The 22,896-nt window shown below is 35.0% G+C and overlaps 1 protein-coding gene across 1 annotated transcript in view; it reads right to left on the bottom strand.

The window, feature by feature from the left end:
* Positions 1-22,896, bottom strand: part of LOC142344958 (piezo-type mechanosensitive ion channel component 2-like) — a 107,132-nt gene that overhangs the window by 8,271 nt on the left and 75,965 nt on the right. Inside the window, exons 18-25 of the mRNA XM_075397042.1 lie at positions 21,853-22,045; positions 18,107-18,589; positions 12,046-12,370; positions 10,461-10,493; positions 7,422-7,569; positions 6,979-7,193; positions 3,418-3,576; positions 1,673-1,849 (exon numbers count right to left, since the gene is read on the bottom strand). Coding sequence (XP_075253157.1) covers positions 1,673-1,849; positions 3,418-3,576; positions 6,979-7,193; positions 7,422-7,569; positions 10,461-10,493; positions 12,046-12,370; positions 18,107-18,589; positions 21,853-22,045 — 1,733 coding nt within the window. The remainder of the gene's footprint in view (positions 1-1,672; positions 1,850-3,417; positions 3,577-6,978; positions 7,194-7,421; positions 7,570-10,460; positions 10,494-12,045; positions 12,371-18,106; positions 18,590-21,852; positions 22,046-22,896) is intronic.

The following is a 22,896-nucleotide window of genomic DNA, read 5'->3' as shown; positions in this document are numbered from 1 at the left end:
TTTTAGCTTCGAAAAATCTAGATTTTTTGAAATTTAAGTGTTTCTCCAATCTGATGATTTTGTGGATCTTAAAGACGATTTTTTTCAAATTAAAGCTTTTTGTGTCCAACTCTGACATAGCAGAATTTCATAAACATAAAGATGTAGCTTTGCCAGTTTTTGAAAATGTCCACCGACATTACGATGCAGAGGTATACCCAAATCGTCACGGGCACATATGCCCGATGTGTGCATCTCGTGTTCGTTTTTACTATATTAATACATACAATATTGCAAAAAATAGCTACTTTAGCAGAAACCGGCAAAATGGAAGGGAATATCGTATCCCGTGTTTGCAAAAGTGTCGTAATTTTAGCCGAGAAATACAAGTACAAACTTAATAACCTATTTTTCGCGCGAGTTGTATCACGCATCCGCTCAATTTACCTATCGATTTTTCACAAGTGTCATTTAACGGAACCCGAAAGACATGATTCTGAGTTATTCTTAATTTTAGAGCGTCCCGTTACAGGTTTATAGGTGCGGGTGGTTGAGTAGGTGAGAGAGGGAGACGATTAAACACAAGGGCCATAAAAACAAGGTACCCTTGCAGACCCCCTCTTACATTACTGCCAAAATTTGCCTCAAATTTGATCTTTCAGAAAGTAATGGCGGAACGACATTTTCGTATTAAAACCACTTCGTTACAAAGTATTAAAACCACTTTTGCATGTTCAAAATGCGCGCATTTAGTTAGGATGAATTGCGGATTAGAGATACTTTGAATGCGAATAGTAGATACCTAAATTGAGCGGAAACGTACTACAAGATTTGTTACCTAATTTTCGCACCGAATGTTCTTTTATTTCGCAAAATTAAACCCCTTTTGAGAAAAGTAAGATACAAAGGATGTCATCTAATTTCGTTCATTGTATGTAACTAATTTTCGAACCAATTTTACTAAGGCGGAAATTTTGGGGTATACCTCTGCGTCCTAATGGATAAGAAACTAAACAAGTTAAACCTTTCTCTGTTTTCCTTGATATTTAACTTAAACAGCTGGTTCAAAATTCTGGACATAACTAAAAAGGTTAAATTTTAAAACTGTGGTACAGCAGACGGAATTCTATTATGTTAATTGTCCAAAAAATATACTGAGAAGTCTCTATTCGCTATGTGTATACTGTTGACTCCGGCGTATTACTTATTTATCGTTGTGATAACTGAAGTTCTCCTTCAGTTTTTTCTGGAGCCGGTTAGTCATAGTTATAGTAGGCAAGTCTACTTTGAGCACAGAAATATTTAGCTCTATCCCTATAAACTTAAGGGCAATAAAGGGAGCCCAAATATCGCCCGCTTTGCCGTACTTAGCTACCAGTTTAAACTTTTTCTTTTGCACAATATGTCAAATTGACTGTTGGTCGAAGATAGACTATTCAGTCTTAAAATATCTCTTTTTTATGCAATGATTAGTTTTTTGAAATACGATCCGCAACTTAAACTTTATCTAATCTGTGTGTGTGTGTGTGTGTGTGTGCGTGTGTGTGTGTGTGAGTGTGTGTGTGTGTGTGTGTGTGTGTGTGTGTGTGTGTTTGTGTGTGTGTGTGTGTGTGTGTGTGTGAGTGTGTGTGTGTGTGTGTGTGTGTGTGTGCGTGGGGGGGGGGCACAAGTGGACAGACCCCGATAGGCGTACCTTTTGGCTCCTCGTTTGTAGGGGAAGTCTTGTGAGAACTTTCTGTTGCACTTGATTGAGAACACAGATGCGTATATGTCCTCCAGTCTGACCCAGTGGAACAGCATGAGAGAAGAGTCTGTCCACATCCAGTCCATCAGGGCACGCAACTCCAGAATGAAGGGCAGAGATCGGAAGCTACACAAACAAACAAATAAATAATCTAATAATTTACAAACTCATCAACATACTTTTTCTCGATGTATGATTTCAGTTAAGTTAGAACCAATTTGTATCTCTTCTCTTCGTGGCTCGAGCAAAAGTCCAGGTGTTGATTTGAGTCGAGCACAAGTCTTTCCAAAACCAATTTGGGTTGAGCAATGCTTTCTCTCTATAGCCAAGGCCTCAACTTAAAAGAGAAGCTATCGACTAATATTAGGTATGAAAAGACCGTACTAGACTGACGTGTGGTATGAAAAGAAATTGTCTCGAATCTAATACAAAACATATCCTCGACATTGGATCAACCTAACAATACTGTGCTCGAATTTGGCTCATTAGTATACAGCGTCTTCGACTTTAGATTGCACAAATGTCAAAAAATTGTTTCGCGTATAAATCACTTAGAAGATAAATATTTTCCACCTATTATGTCTGCACTTAAATGTGGGGGAAAAATAGTTTCGTTTCTGAGAGTTTTCAAAGCGCTCAATAAAAGTATTTAAGAATGTTTAACTTCTACAATTTGAAGCTTTAGTTGATATCAATTAATCAGCTGAATTTGTGTCTCCGTGAAAAAGAGGATAATATGATGTACTATACATTATTTAATATAGAGTTGGAAAAGCTATCGAAAAGCGTACGAAGCAAACACAGAAGATTTGTGGGTAAAAAGTCCGTTTTTTTTTGTTGAAAGTTCTCAATTTTCATATTCCAAATCTTACATACACCAGAAAAATTAGAAAACTGGCTTTACTGTAAAGAAAAAAAAATTCTTCAACAAAGCACAAAAAATATTTAATCACCGGTCAAAAGAAATCACCGGTCAAAAGAAAAAAAACAGTGAAGATGTCTGTGTGAGGATGAGCTCTTACTTAACCTTAGCTTCAGGTTGAACATAGCCTGACCAATGTTCGCTGCAATGACGGTACCACATGAAAGTTTCAGACGCAAAAAAAGTGGCTATAGTCACCAAAAAAGAGCAATTCTGCTCATAAAAAAGATCAGTCTGAAATGTGGGGTATAATAAGAAAAAGGACAGCTGTGAACAAGCCGCTGTGGCCGAATGCTGTTCCGCTGCGATTAAGCAGGAACCACAATTATTATTACATTCAGTCCAATAAAATATCTTCAGTATACGCAACAGACAGTATCAGATTTGTTTATGTCTACGTAGTTTTAATTTCTCTGTTATTTCGCCAACGATGAACGAAAACAGCAGACATAAATTTTCTCAAAAAAGATGTCAAAATGCTTCTCAATTTTTTACTCGCAAAAATTTCAATTGTATGGTTTGCAAAATTGATTGCAGTCACAAGATAGTATTACACTTTTCCAATTTGAACACTTCAAAAAATTTTCATTTATGGTTTAGCCGCAAAAAAAGTTTTGCTATTGTATTTAGCAACCTCTTTTAAACATCAATGAATCACGTTTCGATATAAATATAATACAGCTCACATCGACCATGACCACCGAAATCTGTAGCGATCAATTTTAGCCGTCATAAACTTACGAGAAGGAAGAGCGGGTTTTATTGTACTAACATTTTGAAGAATACGAGATTGATGATAGAGTATCGTTTGGCCAGGAAGTTTCCCAGGATGCGGGTGGGGTATCCACATCTGATCTGGACAGCTGAGAGACCAAAGTATATACTGCGGAACATGTACCACATCTGCACTGGCACATTGTCCGTAAATTTCCTGAATAACATTTCAAATTGCACGGGCACCTTTTACAATAATTTAATCTGTATCAGACTAAAACTATTGACGCAAATCGTTAATGGATTGAAATGGGGCCGGTAGATCGAGCTAAGTTGTTGTTCACGAGTATCAAAAAGTAGCCATCTAAAAAATTTTTTTTTCAGAATATGATAAAAAGTGTGCATCAACTCAACTGTCCGATAAATCTTCTAGCCAATAACACCACGTAAAACCAAATTAACGCCCACACGAGTCATTGAAATTAATTGAAATTGAAGTGAAATACCAGAAGGGAGTTTCTATATACATAGACTGGCGCTAAGGAAAGAAGCAGGCGTGTAGATATTTACAATTTTCGCTACTAGCCAATCAGCATCGAGAACATTTTTTTCTCGATCCCACGTAAATCCGACCTCACTTTTTTCCCATGCCACCATATGAACAGTTCTTCTTTGTTCAGTCAATTTTGGTAGATCGATCTATATTACGTTGAAAAACATGAGTGATTTTATTAAAAAGCCAATCAAGCGTAGAACTATTTCAAATTACACCATTTTCAGGGAGTTATCTAGGTTTAGAATTTTTGTCAACACTCGGCGTTTTGCCGTAATTTTTACATTTTAGCATAATTTTTGGACAATTATAGATATTTTGGCCCAATTTAGTTAATATTAGCAACAATTTTTTGTTGTTAATAACCATGCGACTCAAAAGCGAGGATGTTATTAGTCCAATTGTGGTTTTATTAATAGAAAGGATTGAATTATAATGTGGCGCTATTTTTTTCTAAGATCTTCACATTGCTATTGAACATTTTAATCAACAATGGACAGCAAAAATTTGATTTGTCGCTTTAATCATCTTTCTTTCTGAGGTCTGATCACTCAGCGGACAATTTTTTAGTTTGGCTTTCAAAATGTGTTTTATTGAAGTCTTAGTGATATTTTTAGTTCTGTCTCAGTTTTTCTGGTTTTTTTACGCCATCGGGCCTTAGAATAACCAAATAAAATTGAAATTATAACATGTTTCCGATTGGCATTTTTCATTTTTTGTCGTTTCTACACAATTTATTGTGGTTCTCCTCTTTGAAGTTTTATTAATAATTCTCCTTAATGACCAGAGCTTTGGATTTTCATTGAACCATTGAAAGATTTTATATTGCTTTAGCTGCATAGTTATGCTTTCAGTTAATTTGAAATAGGTTATTTTCAAAAATTTGAATAGACTTTTGGCTTTGTTCTTTTTTCAACTTCTGTATTACGATGAAAATTTGGTACCTCTGCTCCTACCTTTTGTAATCAGTTCTTTGACTGGATTTTAGTTTGGCCATCAAGTCATGCGCCACAAAATCAACAGCTAATTTCTAGCTAATTTTCAACACTCGGCTCTCGAGCTGATGTTCCTGAGCTGAGGTCATTTTTTTTGTCGTTTGCCGTATGTCAAATTGATTGAGCACGCTCAATTAATCCTATTCGAGAATGCGAGATCTGAAAAATTAATTGTGGTTCAAACAAGCTGGACAAACATATGCTTTCGTTGTTGAAGGAGCTTTGTGATCAAAGTTTGTTTTGAAAATTGGACAGAAGTCAATTTCAGGTTCTCGTTCTTGTTGTTTGACAAAATCAGGTATTTAATTGACCAAATCGTTGTTACTTCTGCTCGAGATAAAATTTTATTAATGTTGATTTCGATTTTCAGATGATACGAAAAAGAGTTCATTGGTTGTTCATTCCAGTCAAACAAAACATAACCCAACGGGCATTAACTTCTCTGGTATATGTTTATATGTTTGTCCTAATTTGAGAAAAAATCTAGTTCAAAGCATGATCTACCCTTTGTTATTTTGAGCTTTTCGCTAACTCTGCTTGATTTGGTAAATATTTAAGCCTATAATTTGGAAAAGTAGGATAAGAGCATAATATCCTATTTTACATGACCGAGCCTGTTTTTCATCTTTTATTCTGATTGTGTAATAGCTCTTTGTGTCTCATTTGTTCATCTCTTAAGAGAAGGCATGAGCATGAACAATATGGTGTCAAGGTGGACAGAAAAACGATCACTTCTCTAGTTAAACTATTCCCATGTTGCCAGAGATTCTTTGGGTCACTGAAGCATGGTCATGACCCGCGAGGCTTGGCCAAATGCTATATCATCGAAACCAAATTCTGTTGATTATTTTAGGCAAAAAAATGGTTTCTACAATAACCCAATGTAAAATTTCTTACATCACTGCATGTGTGCTAGACAACTCGTCGCCACATAGACAGAAGTTAACTTGCATGAACGGCTTTTTGAAACTTGCGAAGTGATTATTAATTTAGGTTACATGACCCTGCTTGAAGTCAGTGCATTGAGAACTGTGGTTTTTGGTGAGAACGTCGCATCGGTTCAGGTAAGGTACTTAGAAACTAGGAGAGCTTCTCTAGTGAGGCGCTTAAGTTTTGACTTGTTCAGAAGAAATATTGATCATACAAAACATTGCATAAAAAGATAACATTAAATAAGATAATAATTCATAATAATCTCCAAAATTTTCTGCTTATGTTAGGGGGTCTATTCAGACTCAACTTCTGTGAATTTGGACCAGTACTGGATTCGAACCAGCATCTCTTACTTTGCAAGCCCACTGTGCTACCCAATTACACCAACTGGTCTTAAGTTCTCGAACTTGGGCATCTCTTATAACCCGTTCTCACATTCTTTCTTGTTCCTCAAGGCTTCATTTCTCTAGCCAAGTATACGTTGAACAAGTAGAGCTTCTTGTCAAGCTATGTCAAGCTTATCTTTTGCGCAATTTACATTAGGTTGCTCTCTCTCAACCTTCTAACACTCCCCCTTAAATTGCGCATCCTCTCTTTCACAGATTCTAATTATCTTGTCTCTCTTTTGCGGTTAAGCTCAGAGACTAGGGTTTGGGCCCATAACCTGTCAGGGGGTCTATTCAGGTGCAACTACTGTGAAAATGGACCAGTGCTGGATTCGAACCAGCATCTCTTACTTGCAAGCCTAAGTTCCTCAAGGCTTCATTTCTCTAGCCAAGTATACGTTGAACAAGTAGAGCTTCTTGTCAAGCTATGTCAAGCTTATCTTATGCACAATTTACATTAGGTTGTTCTCTCTCAACCTTCTAACGGCTTACTTGACCTCTTCTTCAGAATTCGTTGCTCGCCTATCTGCTTGTTTGACCGCCATTAAAAAATACCAACATGACCCAAAAATTATCTTTGTTTGAGACCAATTGAAAATATCGATGCATCCCTAACGGACAACTGAAAGCGGGTGCAAACTATTCAAAAGTTTATCCAAACTTTACATACAGCTGTAAACTAAATTGGTTCATTTTTTGTTCGATAGCAATTTTTAAGAGCAGTTCCAAATAATTGGGTGCAAGCGGCTCACTTTTTGGTAGTTTTCGGTATGATGAAGAACATCCAGGTGTTGATGGCGATGACCTGGACAATTTGAAAGACGAACTTGCCCAGCACGAACTTCCTGAGGTAGATGGCCCTGTCCACCAGAGTGAGGAGGAACTGGACCAGAAGCATAGCCAGAAACATGCTGGGGATCCTGTCCTCTTCCAGGTACTTGGTCACGTTCTGGTTTGTCCCTATGTCCTGAAGCCAACATATGCCATCCTTTTAATGTAGTCGACACTTTACTATCAACATTGATACAAAACTACCAAGAACTCGGCAAAAAACAAAGAAAAACCAAGAGTTTAGCCAAAAACAAAATGCCCAGGGCATAAAAGTGGGGGGGGGGGGTGGTTGGAATATCCAAACCTACGATTGGGGGGGGGGGGGGGAGCCCGGGATAGACCCGTTTTATTTCGCTTTACTTACACTGAATGCCCACCAGTTGAATATGAGGATGAGATAAGTGATGAAGTCAAAGACAAACATCACTGCATACACATCTGTACTCGCAGACATCGAGGGGTCTATCAGGTGGGTGTAGAACTTGTGAACAGGTCTGAACAAGTCTTCCAAACTAAACAAAGTAAACAATTACACATTGATAGTTTTATCCTATATCAATACTTGGTTGTTTAAAGATGGAACAGGCTAATTATTCATTGATCGATGCAATTTGCAATTTTCCAGTCTGAAAATTTTAAACAAAATGCCTTTCCTACTTTAGCCTCCCCCCTACCCCCCCCCCCAAAGAATTTATGGCCCGCATTATGGTATAGTTACGGTAATGGAGGGAGCTCTTTGCGTTATAAGCTCTCAAAGATGGGGAGGGGAGCTATAATGGGAAAGAACCAAAGAAAGTTTGAAGAATATCTCATAAAAAATATTGCAAGCCTACTCAATTCTTAATTCTAGGATATCTTTTGTGAATTCTACTTTCAAGAGGTGTAGTGATAAATAACGTCCAATTTTAGCTATAACACATAAGGTTGTTCACATGCAGTTTTTAATCTACCGCCTATTTTGACAGAAGTGCAACTTTCCGATGACTAATTGCTGCCTTTGTAAGGTTGTAGACACATTTTAAGGGACGCGAAACGAAATGGAGTGAAGGCACGATTGGCGAAACGATGGTTTTTTCCGATATCGATTTTTTTTCACGCTAGGAAGACTAAATGTCTTGTGGTCGTGTCGCAGGGCAATTGATCGGAAAAAATAACTGTTAGAGTACCCCAACTTTTCGCCCCTATTGCAACTTACAGATAAAATTGCTTACAAGCCAGGTTTTTTTAAATATCTCAAAACCCAACCGTCGGGAGCTCTAGTTAATTCTCAAACGAGAGATATTTTGTGTTGGAACCGAGCTTTTTATATGAACAAACGGACACTCAACGATAAAAATAAACAGAAAAGCTAAAAATTAAAGAATTATAAAAAGTATAACAAGCAACAATTAATGTTATGTTCCAATCAAAGCGCATCCAGTTTGTTCACGACTTGTCAACACACTTAAATAATGACTATTATTAGAGCGTAAATATCATAACTGTAATCAAAACGGAATCTCAAACTCGAAATCCCACAATAACACAATCAGCATTACATGAAGGCAAAAATTGCAAAAAGGACTGTAATATTGTATTCGATTCTCTTCGATTGCATTGAGATGAATTCTTTCGTTGGAATTCATATCCCTATCGTTGGAAATTCAATATTGTTGGAATTTCGATATCCCTATCTACAGCCAAAAAGAGCTGCTAAATTGAAATGTAAAACACGTAATTCAGGCTATTACAAAAACAAAACTTACCATAAGTCAATTGATAATTGAGAGATTGGTCATATTAAATAGACATACAGTTAATATGAAAGCACTGAAACAAACTTAACGGTGTAATTTTTTTTCATTTGACATAAAAGGGATAGCAGGAGCTACATTTAGTCCACCGACCCGGACAACGGGCGGTAGATTGCTGCAAATCTGATGAAAAACGTTCAACAACTCACCAACTAACAAAAAATAGCGAACGAACAGAACAATGCCAGCGAAGCTATTCGAAAAACCAAATTCGATAAAGGAATAGAATTGTGCACCCTGCTCAGAACGGACAAAAGAAACACACGAAAACAACAATTAAAAGATTTGAGCAAAATCAGCAGAGAACGAAGTCAGTCAACAGTGAACAAATACGACATGCAGAATCAAAAATAAGAAAAATTTGTAAACTCTAAAACAAGTCCCGGCTCCAAAAAATTGAAGATTCATGTTAACGCAGCAAACTGAAGGTCGTCTATCACCAGATTGTTAACAGTATGGTGAAAAAATATCCAAGCAAATGCGGAGTGGGAACAGGTTTGCACCATACTCAGAAAATGTCAATGAAGAAGAATAAGTAAAGCGAGCGAGGAAGTGCAGTGCGAATTTCGACATTCACTGGCTTCCATATATTGGCAGCAAGCAATGTTTTTTAGATCAAAAAAAGTATAGCATAGATTTTCAGACTTTTGTTATAACTAATTACTTTGGTCTGATTTTTTTGGCATGTAGCAATATTGAGTTCAGTAGTTTTGGACTATATTTGAGTCGCAATTTTCGTCAAATCGTAGTAATTGGAAACTCTTTGTTCATTCCTGGCAATATTAATCGATACAGTTAATGTGAGCATGTTTTTACAGAAAATCTATTGAGATCTTAGAGATCATGCTCTTTCTTTTTTATTGTTCAAATATTAAGTAATCGTTTAATGCGAGTTTACCATAAAGATAAATTCTTGCCACTGATCTGTAAAATACCAGGATGCCATTCAATCCCTCACAAACCCTTTTCAACAAACCACAAACCTTGTTCCCTTATTAAGTGGTTATTCTTTGGGGGCATTGTAGAGGAAAACTTAATCATCACACTAATAGATCTCTAGGAGAGCTGCTCAGCCATTTAATGACCTCCTATTGTTCCAAGTTTGTCCCGTTCCTTAGGAAAAAAGCCAAAAACTACAGACTAAAAATCAATCCAGCGAAAAATTGCATAAAAAGACCTTAGGACTAATATAATTATTGCTACAAAATTCGTCTGAGAGCAACTAAAAACTTCCACTCGGGTAATCAAATAAATATTTCACTAGTCATTTGGGCTTTTCAGATGTTCGAGGCACCGGAAAGTTGCAGTTCCTCAAGTCTACAGTTACTTGACTCGGCTAACAACGGTTCAAATTGAAAAAGTACAGGACCTTAACGCTATTACAACGCTACATAAAATTGCTAACTCGCACGCAACACGTTCCATTAATCATACATATCAATATCAATTTCATACGCATAAAATCAGGCGGTCAAGTCAGGTGATTAATTTGTGATTTTTTTATTATCAAGTCCAGTGCTTTTGTAACAATAGTAGCTGTTATAGTTTTTATAAACATTAGTGATCTAATAACAAGTAATATCTCATATCATGACATACATTAAACTAACCGTCTTCTGGTAGTGTCAAGTTTCTCATGGACCCTACAAGAACACATCCCATCATAAAATTAGCTACAGTAACAGACCATTTTTTTAGTTATCAAAAAATTGATAATTGACTTGATTATCATAACTATGACCATGAACCCAACGGTTCAAAAGTATAGTGAATCACACATCAGCATTCTATTTAATTTCTCTTCACCTGAAGTAGGTCTTTCTTGCTATTTGTTTTTGTTCTCCCCACTTTGGTCCAGTAAGAGCAAAAGCTCATGACTGGATATAATAATTTGTTGAGCGGATTTTCTGGATCGCCTCATTAACTGAAGTTCTCCCCGTTTCATCAGGTATGAACTCAATAATGACAACATAAAATCTGAGGTAGACAAATCTGCATAACTCAAAAAATGCCATCCCAAATTTTTAGAGAACTGAAAATCTTGCTCGAATCTGGCAGGATTCTTGTAACATTTTGAATCTCAATCGAATCCTTATCATCATTTTATGCCAGCTTTCAAAATATTTTGCAAAAGTTTCAATGAGACATATGTGTTTGATAACGCCGAAATTTTTGAGCTTTCCCCCCCCCCATTGAGAAACGGCCCAAGTTGAAGATTTTTTGTTAGGTTTTTATTTGGGCAATCACTCGAAGAGAAATGATTTTCTCATTAGTTCTCCTTGTTGCAATAATGTTTATTTGCTTTTAAAATAAATACACCAACTTGTACCTGTAACTAATCCAACTAAATTCAGTTCAATGATGCGAAAATCGTCCCGATACTTGAATATTCCTAAGATAATTTTTTGTATGTTTAGTATTTCGCGAGAATTCAAAAATAATTTTTGCCGGAACTTCACAAGTTTTTACACACTGTGTTCCAGGAAACTCAAAAATCACAAAAATTAAGTCTGCAGAACTAGCCTGGTTTAAAAAATCATTTTCGGTTAAAATAGTGCCTGGTGACAATATTATTCTACCTAGTGATCCAAAAAACCATGATGACTTTTAAAAAGGATAATACGATATACGTGAATAGACGGACACTGAGATGAAACATTAGGATTTAAAACAAGGAAAAAATATTGGTGTAATAAGAGTGAATAAAAGATTACTTTTATTTGGACATAACTTTCCACTTCTAGTCGCAAGTTTCGTTTGTCTGCGCAGTTAAGTCAGTGAGCTGTGAAGAAATTCTCATCGTTTACCTTGAGAAGATCTAACAAAGAAATGTTTGTGATTCAAGTTGTACAAGAGATGCGAAGATCATGCATGTCTTACCAAGGTATATCAAGTATCGATTAACTGAGAAATCAAAATTATCACTTTTAATTCCATCATTATTTTGTAAATTTTTGACTGTCTTCACTCTTTCTGCCCTTCAAAATATGTGAACTAATGGACGAAAAATCATCTGTTTCTACTTTTCCCTCCCCTTTTTTCGCTGTTTACCAATTTTAAACGGCGGTCAGGTCAACTCAGAATACTTTTTCCATTGTTTTCACTCTCACCATTGTTTTCTCACAAATTTTTAGCTGCTGAACTTTGTCCAGGAAAGTTCTAAGCATTGACGGGATTCTACAGTGAGCAACTCACCCCATGTTGTTCATTTTGTCCCTGATGAGACTCATTTTGCGTCGTCTGGGCGTATCCAAAAACTCCCCCGGGGGCGTGATGTCCATCCCGGGTTCCTTAAGATTACTCTCCGAGTCTATGTCACTGAAGTACTCAATGTCATCCAGGTTCACACTGTCACGTGGCTGTTGCATAAAAACCTCTCTTGTTACGTCACCAGTGTTGCGTAACGTGCTGTCATCCCCCCGCATGTGAATGGAAGTTTGCAGAGGTAGAGGAGGCGGGGACTGGTCTCGGCTGCTGATTGGTCGGGCTTCTTCTGAGGCTGATAGTGAATGCTCAGGAGCTGTCAAACAAACATTGATTTTTGTTATTTAATTGAAACAAGTAAACTGAATAACCATAAGGTTAAAGAAAACTGAAGCTTAAAATAATTTTTATATATAATATTTTTAATAAAGCACGAATGATTCAATGACCTGAAATTCATTTTGTAATGGCTAAGATTGAATGTTATCAAAAACAATTAAAGACAAGGAATGTTGATCAGCCAAAATATTCTTACCAATGAAATCAAATAAAATCCAAAGTAAAATAGGTTATCAAATATCGTTCGTCAGTTTTTTGTTGCAGTTTTTCTGATCAAAATCATTGTCAAATCAAAAATTTGAATCTGGTCCCTAAGATAACTGTTTCGTGAACTTTCTTCTCGATCTCAGAAGCTTTTTTTTCCAATTCACTTATCATTCATTGAGGATTTAAAAATTACGGTTACTGAAAATCAGTCACCCCAGTCAGCGCACTCGTAATTAAATCTGGTCAAATTGCGCGAGCCAAAATCATTGAGGCAAACCCTTGATTATAACTGTTGACAAGGATGGCGACAATGCTTGCGACATCGATAATGAATTCTAATTTTAAAAAGTATTGTATCTTATACAATTGGAAGTAGTTGGAGAATTCATTTCGAACGCCATAATCAAGATTGATGCATGATCTAATTCTCTGAAGTTACTTTGTAAAGCTTACATCTGAATGCTAATCTTAAAAATATCTGTTACTGAAATTTCAAAAATGGGTACTTCTTTGCTGAAAAAGAGGACAGAAATGTTTCTTGCAAACAAATAGAATGACAAACATTTTTTTAAAAAATTTAGAAAAATCAAGGATTGCATTTTTTCGAAAAATCTTCGACAGAGAAGCCGGTTAAACCATCACGTACCTATCAAGAACTTTAAATTTCAACAAATGAGCAAAACTATAAATTTTATTACAATAAATCAAACTAAAAAATTGAAGAAATTGAAAAACGCAACTTAATTTCAAAGGTTAGCCTCCAAAGTCATGGTTCAATGCCTACGAAAAAGCACACTGTGAAAGGGAAATCATCAACTGCGCATCGAACTATTGCTTTATAACGTCATCGGTTTAACCTTTTTCTTAATAGTGGCCTCAATTTGAAAAATATCAAGCAAAATATGAAAAATCCTACAGGATCAAACCAATTTCCGCAAAGTTAGCCTCCAAAGTCATGGTTCAATGCCTACGAAAAAGCCCACTGTGAAAAGGAAATCATCAACTGCGCATCGAACTATTGCTTTATAACGTCATCGGTTTAACCTTTTTCTGAATAGTGGCCTCAATTTGAAAAATATCAAGCAAAATATGAAAAATCCTACAGGATCAAACCAATTTCCGCAAAATTTGTTGGAGAGTAACTAATAACGTCTATACTAACTTTCATTCATTTCCTTCCAAAGTTTTACGATTTTCTTCTTCTGTTAAACATTTGTTTTAACGAAGATAACGGCAATTAAAACAGAATACAGACTGCAAGGCAAATTTTACTTCAAAAAAAATTATCCTTCAAAAACCTAAAAATAACATCTATACAAATGGCAAAATATATAATAAACTTAACCTGTGAAAAACGCTTATTCTCAATTTTATGTAAAATTTTTACTAGTCGCCTAAAAGCTGTACAAAATAAGAGAACAAATCAAGTTATTATAAAAAAGAGAACAAAAATGAAGCGGTTTCACAAGTTTTTGATCGTGAAAAGTGTTCTAAATGGAACAAATTGCCCTCCTCAGTAAAAACTTTAAACAGTATAATTTGTTAAAGAAAAGGTTTAACCAAATTTCTTCTACCAATCAGCACAAGAAAATACCCTTTAACAGACAAGTTGGAGCGTTTAAATCCTATTTTTCAATAAGAGCGCACAGCCGCAATTTCATGATATTTATAACAATAACAACAATGCTGATACTGTGATTAATTCATTTAATATTTGAAGGCAAGTGCTTACTTCCAAAAAAGCTAATATTTGAAAACTAGGCGCAAAAGTTTCTTGTAGTTGAGTGGGCGGGATGAGAAAACGCTTTTTTGTTGGAGAAAACAATGAGAGAAAATGAAGGTAACTGGCAACAATTTCAAAAATGTAATTTTTGCTTTTCTCAACCTGGAAACGGCAATAATCAAGAATTGATTGATATATCATATCAGATTGTCATGCCGAACAAAATGCGCCAAGTAAGAATGCTATTTCAAAAAAGTTGTTGAAAAAAGTACAGTTAAAAGAAAACTTTTAAGAATTGTTTTGTTTTAGATAACTTTGACAACCTCTGATAGCCTCGGAATCCAAATTAATGTAACATTTGAGGATGATATTAACCATTGAGGGATAATTTTAAAAAAACTTCTCAGTTTTTTTGTCATATTTCTCTTATGACCATACGGTAGTTTCGCTGTTGTGGTTTGAGATATTAGACAAAAACTGCTGCGTGGACGCTTAATTGGCATAAAAAATACTACTTTTTTGCTTCTCGTTGCACTAATTCATGACTTGACCCAAAAATTTGCCATTCTGGATTTAAGAATCTTCTTTTAGCAAACTCTTAAATTTTTTTAATTATCTTTCGCATCATCTAAGAGTTAAGAATTTAAAGTACTTGGGGCACAGAATAATTTCAATAAGTTGCTACCGTAGTGAGCTAGCTAGCCTTCTCAAATATAGGAATTAAATTGCAAAGAGTGTTTTTCATTCAAATAAGCTTCCCCTAAATTGAAACAAGGAGCCTAGGTAATGTGCGTACGCACATAATGTTCCGACCCCGCTCATCAACATTCTTGACTTAATTGGCTAACAAAAGATGAGACATATAGCTTTCAAAAACAAACATATCGTTCAACAAACAACTAATGGCTTAAAAAAATGCCAAAAATTGGACCATAGAATCAAACTCGCATCAATTAAAACCTGAAAAAACAAATTAGCCTTTATTTCATAACAAAAGATATGGGACCTGTCATCAATGCGACTGGTTAAAAGGTCGACCAAAAAGGTGCAAAAAAGAGCAAAAAGCAGCAAAGATAGAAAATACGTTTTTCCTTTTGAAAACAATTTTTCAAAGTGACTAAAAAACTTAAATATTAACTGAAACCAATAAAATGTTGCTTTATATCCCCACAGGAAGCAATTGAGACCTCTCATTATCTAGGGTGAGTCGTACGACTGCAAAAAGAATACCGGCAAATATAAAAACGACAGTGAAGCCCTTAAAGCCGTAAAGTGTTCAATAAGAGCTTTAAAAATGTTCAATTGCGCAAAATTCAAAATTCATTTGGAACTGGCATTAATAGTAAAATTTAAGAAGTAAACAAAAAACATTTAAAGTGTACATATATAGAAAAAGCTCAACACTATACGAAACCTTGTAGCAACAGTAGTAAAAAAGCCGAAAAACAAATGTTTGAAACTAAAATTAACATAAAGAATAAATTATAGCCCACTAGAAACCGGTAGTGACCAATATTTAGAAACGATAAGCTACAAATCGACCGAAAAACGATTTAAAAAAATGGCAAATCCCAGAAAATTCAAACAATTATATTCATAAGAGTCATAACAGACATAAGAGTTCAACAAAAAGAAATGGATTAAGTAGCCACAACTCAGGAAACCAATTGGGACTGTTATCAATGGAACTAAGTCACGACACAACAAAATAGCAACAAATATAGGCACAAGTCAAATGTTCAAAAAATTTACGACACAGTGTTTAAGGCTTTATTATTATCAGATGGTATCTGCGAGAACTGTCAATCATCACTTGCTTCTCACGCGAACACCAACAGGTCTTCCTTATAAAAAGACTACGTAAAAATGTTAACAGAAAAAAACCCGAAAATTGGACAGTATAGAAAAATTTTTAATGAAACTAACTGGTCGAAGCCATCAGTCAAAACATATAACCAAAAAAATCAGAGAAAATAATGTTAATAAAAGTAGTTAAGAGATCTTATTGGAGGGATTGAGTTACATGGTAACTAAACTGAAAGCAAAAACGAAACAGTTGAAAAAAAAATTTTTTTTTTGAAAAATTTAATTTGAACGTCATTAAAACAAACAGCTATGAACTGAAATCATTAAATAGGTTCACTCAGACTTCCTGAAAAAGCAATTGAGACCTTTCATGATCAGGTGTATTTCGCATAACAACTAAAAGACAAACAGGCGAAAACAAAAAAAAACACTAAATTTTGCGAGAGAATTTTGTCTCAGAACAAAATCGTAAACTATAAAAACATATTCAGATACACGTTTTTCAATTTGGTGCAACTCCTTAAATAAGTTTGCTTCAATTCGACTGGTCAATAATGCAATAGTTCAACAAGGAAACAAATTTAACTTACAAAATGTGCAATTAAGCTCAAAAATTTTTAAAAAAATGGTATCAAAACCCAGAAAACTTTAGTTAAAAATGAAATCCTTACAGAAATTAAACTATGACTCACAAGAAATGGGTTTCCGCCCTCTTTTCTTTTGAGACCACATCAGAAGTTGAGAAAAATAAGATAAAATAGTGGAAAAGTTCAGAAATTCATTGACATTTTTCTAAAACAAATATAATCAAAGTCATAAGAGACATTAGATAACAAATGGTATTCACTAGGTGACCTTTCACTCCAAAAGAACCTTTTTCTGGATCTTTGATTGAGGAAACTATGTCATTGGACTACAAAATGTATAAAAATGAAAGCTAAACGTAAGAAGTCCACAAAATTTTACGAAAACAATTGGTCAGAGCCAAAAAAACCAAGAGCCTAACTCTGATACCATAATATATGGTCGTTGGGCCTCACTTGTTCTGAATAGTTTCTGTCAATACTTCAGCCCTGATTTGAAATTCTTGCCAGTATTTAACGTAAAAAACTATAATTGCGAAATTTTAAAAAAAAAAATTGTTGCGTCCCATTGAAATCTAAAAATTTTTTTACTGTACGGATCGATAATGAGATCAAGATCAGCCCTGATATTGCTGCGAAAGAGATCAGTTTTTTAACAAAATACTTTACTATTTCAAAAATAAATAACGCATTTTTATTTTATATTCATTGACTTCAATTTTGTGACCAGCTGGCAAAATTATAATTCAGAATACTCTTATAGCCGGATTATAACTAGCTCTGTCCATGGGCGTGTGAAGAGAACGACCGCATTTCAAAGCTGTCAACTAGCAGCGAATTTAAAGAAAATGGGCTAAAAACTCATATTTGGTCCCAATTTTTAAGATAAAAAGTCTGAATTTTGAACAATTTAGCACAAATTCTAGCCAAATTTGGATCAAACATTTCAGCGTCCCTGTTCTATTTCTAAAGATAAAGTCAATAACACTGCCGTTAACAATTTTTAAATTAATTTTTGGCAAAATTGACGAAAAATTGGTCAAAAATACCGAAAATGTGAATTAAAACAACGGAATATCGTCTACTATTCACAAAACTTAAAACCTCAATAACTCCCTGTAAAAAGAGACAATAAAAAAATCTTTTTAATTCAATATTTTACGCTGGACGGGCTTTCTAATGATACCACTCAGAAATCTCTACGATGATTATATCGATCGGCCAAAATTGTCTGAACAAAAAAAACCTATTTGAGTATATTGTTCTTCCCCCACTAAAGTGGGTCGGAACAAAAAATGGCCCCTGGCCGTCGGTTTTTTTTTTGATTTGTAAAAAAATGACTGGTAAGCAAATCGTCTAACTACAGCAAAAGGAAGTTGTTCCCATAATTTACCATGAGAGTGTTTATCGTCTCTCGTATTGGACGATGAACTTTCGTGCCTGGACCGATTTTGAATGGCCGAAAACAATGTGTTGTCAATGCCCACATTAGGTCCCCCCACAACATTGGCACCCCTTGATGACGCTGGTTCCGATGCAACTACTTCTGCGTTCTCGGGGTTGTCAACTGCACGAATGAAGAGATCCGAGTTGGGAGACAAGGACCCCGAGAGCACATTCGGTTCCGCTGACGTCGAGTGGTCAAATGGTGACTGCTGGTGTTCAGATGTGGTTATCATTGCCGATGATGAGGGTGGAGGTGGAGGCGGACTAGTGGCAGGGTCTCCGGTGGAGTTGGAAGTTAAGAGAAGGTTCGGGGTTGAGGTCAGTTCTTCCATGCTTGAATTAGCACCCCCAGTTTGGAAAGAAGAGGAAGCGGCTAAGGATAAGTCTGAATGGTCAATCACACTTTGGAATGAATCGGGTTGAGAGTGGGCTGAAAAGATCATTAATAGATTAATAAGTTAATATCGAAAGGATAAGTTAACCATTAACTCAATTACTTAACTTATCCAACAACAGGCTTTCAAAAGTAAGAGTGGAATATGTTTTTTAAACTTCCGTTGGGTCTTTACCATTATTGCCCCCCCCCCCCCACACACACACACACACTCCACAACTTGGCCGTCATATTAGCTATAATTCCCATTGCCGCAAATATACAACAATGGGGATATAATTTCTTGGCTGAATAGGGAAGAGGGGGGAGGGGGAGGGGAACTACAATAGGAAAGACCCATTAACTGTTCAGAGATTGATACATTTGTAAACATTAAAAGTAGCATTAATTAATCAATAAAATTACTTGATCGCTGAAAATCGTGCATTCGTTTCTCGTATCCCGGTGAACCGAAAATTAATAGCTTGATCAGAATCATACTAAATATGGTAAATCTTGCCAATAATTTTCTTGTGCGTGTTACTCTTCTCAGTTTTGTGACTTTGGAGTTAGCCTTTTCAATCAGCTTTAAAATCCTTTCTTCTTTAGAAATTTATTCAATGCCCTTTGGTATAGAAAGTAGTTACTATTATTTCGTAATATCTGTTTAAAATGATATTTTATGATCGAAGAAGGAAAGTTTGGCTGAAAAGGTCCGAATTAATCAAAAATCTTCAAAATAGACTTAATTCCTCATTAAATAAAAGGACAGCATAAATAAGAATCGCTCTTTTGTGCTTTAGTTACAAATTGATTTCCCTGTTTTACAACCTGATTTAGTGGTTTCTATACTAATAATATATCTAGCAGTAAATTAGTAATATTCTCTCACAAGCCATTTCAAATTTTGAAATTGAGCCAATTTGAATTTGAAATTACTCACCGAAAACTAAACAAATGCAAACAAATCAACGATGATCTTTAAAATAGCCGGTAGCTAAAAAAAACAATCTAAAGTCAGTTAAAGTTTTATAATAGCAACAGCTAAGATACATTACTTACGTTGCTGATAAAGTTGATGAAATTCTCGTAAGTTAATTTCAGCAGTTTTGATATTTGTTCCGACCCCTCTTAAAGTGGGGAGGGGGTGGGAGGAACTATATATTCATATGGGTTTTTTGTTCAGTCAATTTTGACCGATCGATATTTTCATCGTAGTAAGTTGTGAGTGGTATCGTTACATAGCCCGTCCAGCGTAGAATATAGAATTAAAGGATTTTTTTTGAATTTTGTTGTTTTCTAGGGTGAGTTATCGTGGTTTAAATTCTTGTGAATATTAGACCGATTTGTGTTATTTTTATTCACATTTTCCTGAAATTTTGGTCAATTTTGTTAAAATATGTAAAAATTGTTAAAAATGAAACTGTTGACTTTCTTTTTAAATAAAGAAAAGCATTGAATTAATTTTTTGGCTAAAACTTAGGCTAAATATTTCAAAAATTAGTCTTTTTCATCAAAAATATCCCGAAATAATTTTTTTTCAGTCCACTTTGATTAAGGTTAAATTTGCCGGAAGCACACACCCAAAAACAACTAACACAATCATTGTAAACCACCAAGGGAGCTAGTCATTCCAATGAGAGTGGCCTGGAAATAAAATTTTGCCGTTTTTTGTAAACTTTACTCTATGATAATCAAAAACGCAGCTAGCCTTTATTTTTGGTCTTTTAACTAACAAATTAGCTATATCTATAACATTCGAGACAATTAAGTGATCTTAATGGACGAACAGCAACAGCAAGGCTAGTTTTGGTCCAATCTTGGGTTGTTACAATTCAAAAATATTTCGGATTGTTATCAGTCGGTCGGTCTTTTTTTTTAAAAAAACGATCTTTATATGTTGATTAAGGAACAGAAAAATTCATATCAAAGCTCACTGTTGATTGGTCTAATTGGCTTCCTAATCCATTCCAAATTAATATAACAATTTCATTGACTCGAAAGATTGTGGTCGTTTTGACTTTAAATAATACTTGATTTTCCAATTAGCAATGGCTCATTGAACTATTGAACTAGAGTCAGTAATGAAAAATTGTTTCTTCTTCCTTTTCTTTCTACTGGATTAAAACCTTTTTTTAGTTTTATACGTTAAGTTATGGCTTTCTTTACTAGATGTCACATTTTTCTACTTTACTTTTAGGTGTTCGCCTGCTTTTCACGATTTTTCTTGTTTTGTCAAATTATCACATCATTGACAGTTCACGTTTTTCATTATTTGCAATCAAAATAAAGCACAACTGAACATATAAAGGTCTTTAAGGCGTAGATTTTTGTTTTAACGGGTTCGACAACCCTTTCTTGAAGACTACCTGAGTTTTCTACATTTTTCTTTAACTGGAGTATTTACTTTGTCTTTTTAGTTGTATGAAATTTTCTGGATATTGACAGATGTCATTAGCTTCTCATGGAGGAATGAATCAGTCTATATTCTGATTTGATTAGATAGCTGACGGATTTCATTATTTGTGAAAAAAATGAATAATGACAGGTGTTTGTGCCCAGCTATACAAGCGCACATGATCATAAACATGATGGATATTTTCACCTGCTATCTAATGGTTTTAATTACTTTGAAATTAATTGTTTTTAAAAATGGAAGCCAATTTTTTAACTTTGCTGTTTTTGTTGCTGCTTTTGTCTAATTGTTATTGAGCCTTAATATGAAGTGGTCTCATATCTTGTCTGGTGAATAACATTTTATTTTGTTTAGTTTCAGTTTTATCTGACGCTATTTGACCTTGTTATTACGGTTTTTTTTAAATGGGAATAAAATTTTGGATGTAATCAATATTTGATGTTATTGTTGTTTGAATTAGTTGTTCATCTTGATTTAATTTCCTAATAATGGCTGAACTCATCAATCTAATGCGGCATTTGTTTTACTCCACTGAATTATTTGCGTGTGAGGCGATCTTTTTCATTAAATAAATTTTTTTTAAAAATATTTAAATTTTTGGGTTTTTCTATCTGTTCCTCATTTGTTAGACATTATGCCAAAAATATAGATGAGTTGGGTCGGAACTTTATGTGTGAACGCTAATTACCAAGCCTCCTTGTTTTACTATAACTTGTAAAGTTTACAGGTTGGAGTAAAAATATCAAAACCACTGAAATTGTCCTTTTTGAATCATTTTGGAAATTATTAGAGTGGATTAAATTATGCCATTTTTTCTGATAAAAGCTTGAACAAAATCTGTGGATAATTTTAAAATTCAGTTTAATAATTAAATATTTAAATATAAAGATTACTCATAACTTACAGTGTTTGAGGCGTTTTAGGTTGTCAAACGGGCTTTTCTTTTTCTGCATTAGACCTGATCCGGGTGTCAAGTCGGTGACAGTGGCGGACACAGTTGTGGATCCCTTAAGGCCCTGGTTCGATCCCCGTTCGGCACCCCTCCCCACACCACCTCCTCCTCCATAGGGAAAGTTGGATAGGGAGAATTTTGCGCCCTAGGTACAAAATTGGGACGTTCGTCATTCAAACGGGTGTGACATGTTAGTAGCAACACCAACATGTAAACTTTTAAACATAACTGGCATATTGCCGGAAAATAGCCACCGTCGAGCCCCATGATGTTTGCACTCAAACAGTAAGGGAACAATGAAGATATAAATTGATGACAATGAATTTTGTATCTAAGCGTTAAAAGTGTTCTAACTCGGTCTGCAGTTCCTTTAGATCAAAAACTCGGGGGGTTTCAGTCTCTAAATTGGAGCACAATAAAACTATAATAATAACAAGGAGGCTCGGTAATGTGCGTTCGCACATTAAGTTCCGACCCCGCTCATCTACATTTTTCACTTAATTGTCTACCAAATGAGGAAGAGATTAAAAAAATTAACATATCAACATATCGTTCAACAACAAACTAGTAAAAGAATAAAACAATCTACGCTAGAGGGCCTATGAGACCTGCGGCTACCATAATATGACTACCAGAAAAGACGGCAATAAAAATCAAATAGTTACAAATATTAATTACGACCAAAACTCCTTGTCCATTTTTTTGAAAACCAATAATAACTAAATCAAAATGGCATCAGATAAAATTTATACTCCGCAGATTAATCGGCACTTTTTTGGATTAAAATATGGGACTTTTCCTCAAAGCGACTGGGCAACAAGTCGACTAGAAATGAGCAAAGGGGCAAAGTTTATTAAAACATTGCTTTTTTTTGAAAAAAGGATTAAATTCAAACTGATTAGAAACATTACGCATCAAATGAAATCATTGAGAGTCTTTTAGTACTCAAAAGAGAGCGACTGAGCCCTTTCATTATTCAGGATATGTCATGCGACT

Source organism: Convolutriloba macropyga, chromosome 8 (genome assembly GCF_964194025.1).
Source record: "Convolutriloba macropyga chromosome 8, txConMacr16.3, whole genome shotgun sequence".
Taxonomy (NCBI): domain Eukaryota; kingdom Metazoa; phylum Xenacoelomorpha; order Acoela; family Convolutidae; genus Convolutriloba; species Convolutriloba macropyga.
The sequence above is the reverse complement of the archived record's forward strand: the minus strand, read 5'-3'. Positions and strand labels throughout refer to the sequence as shown.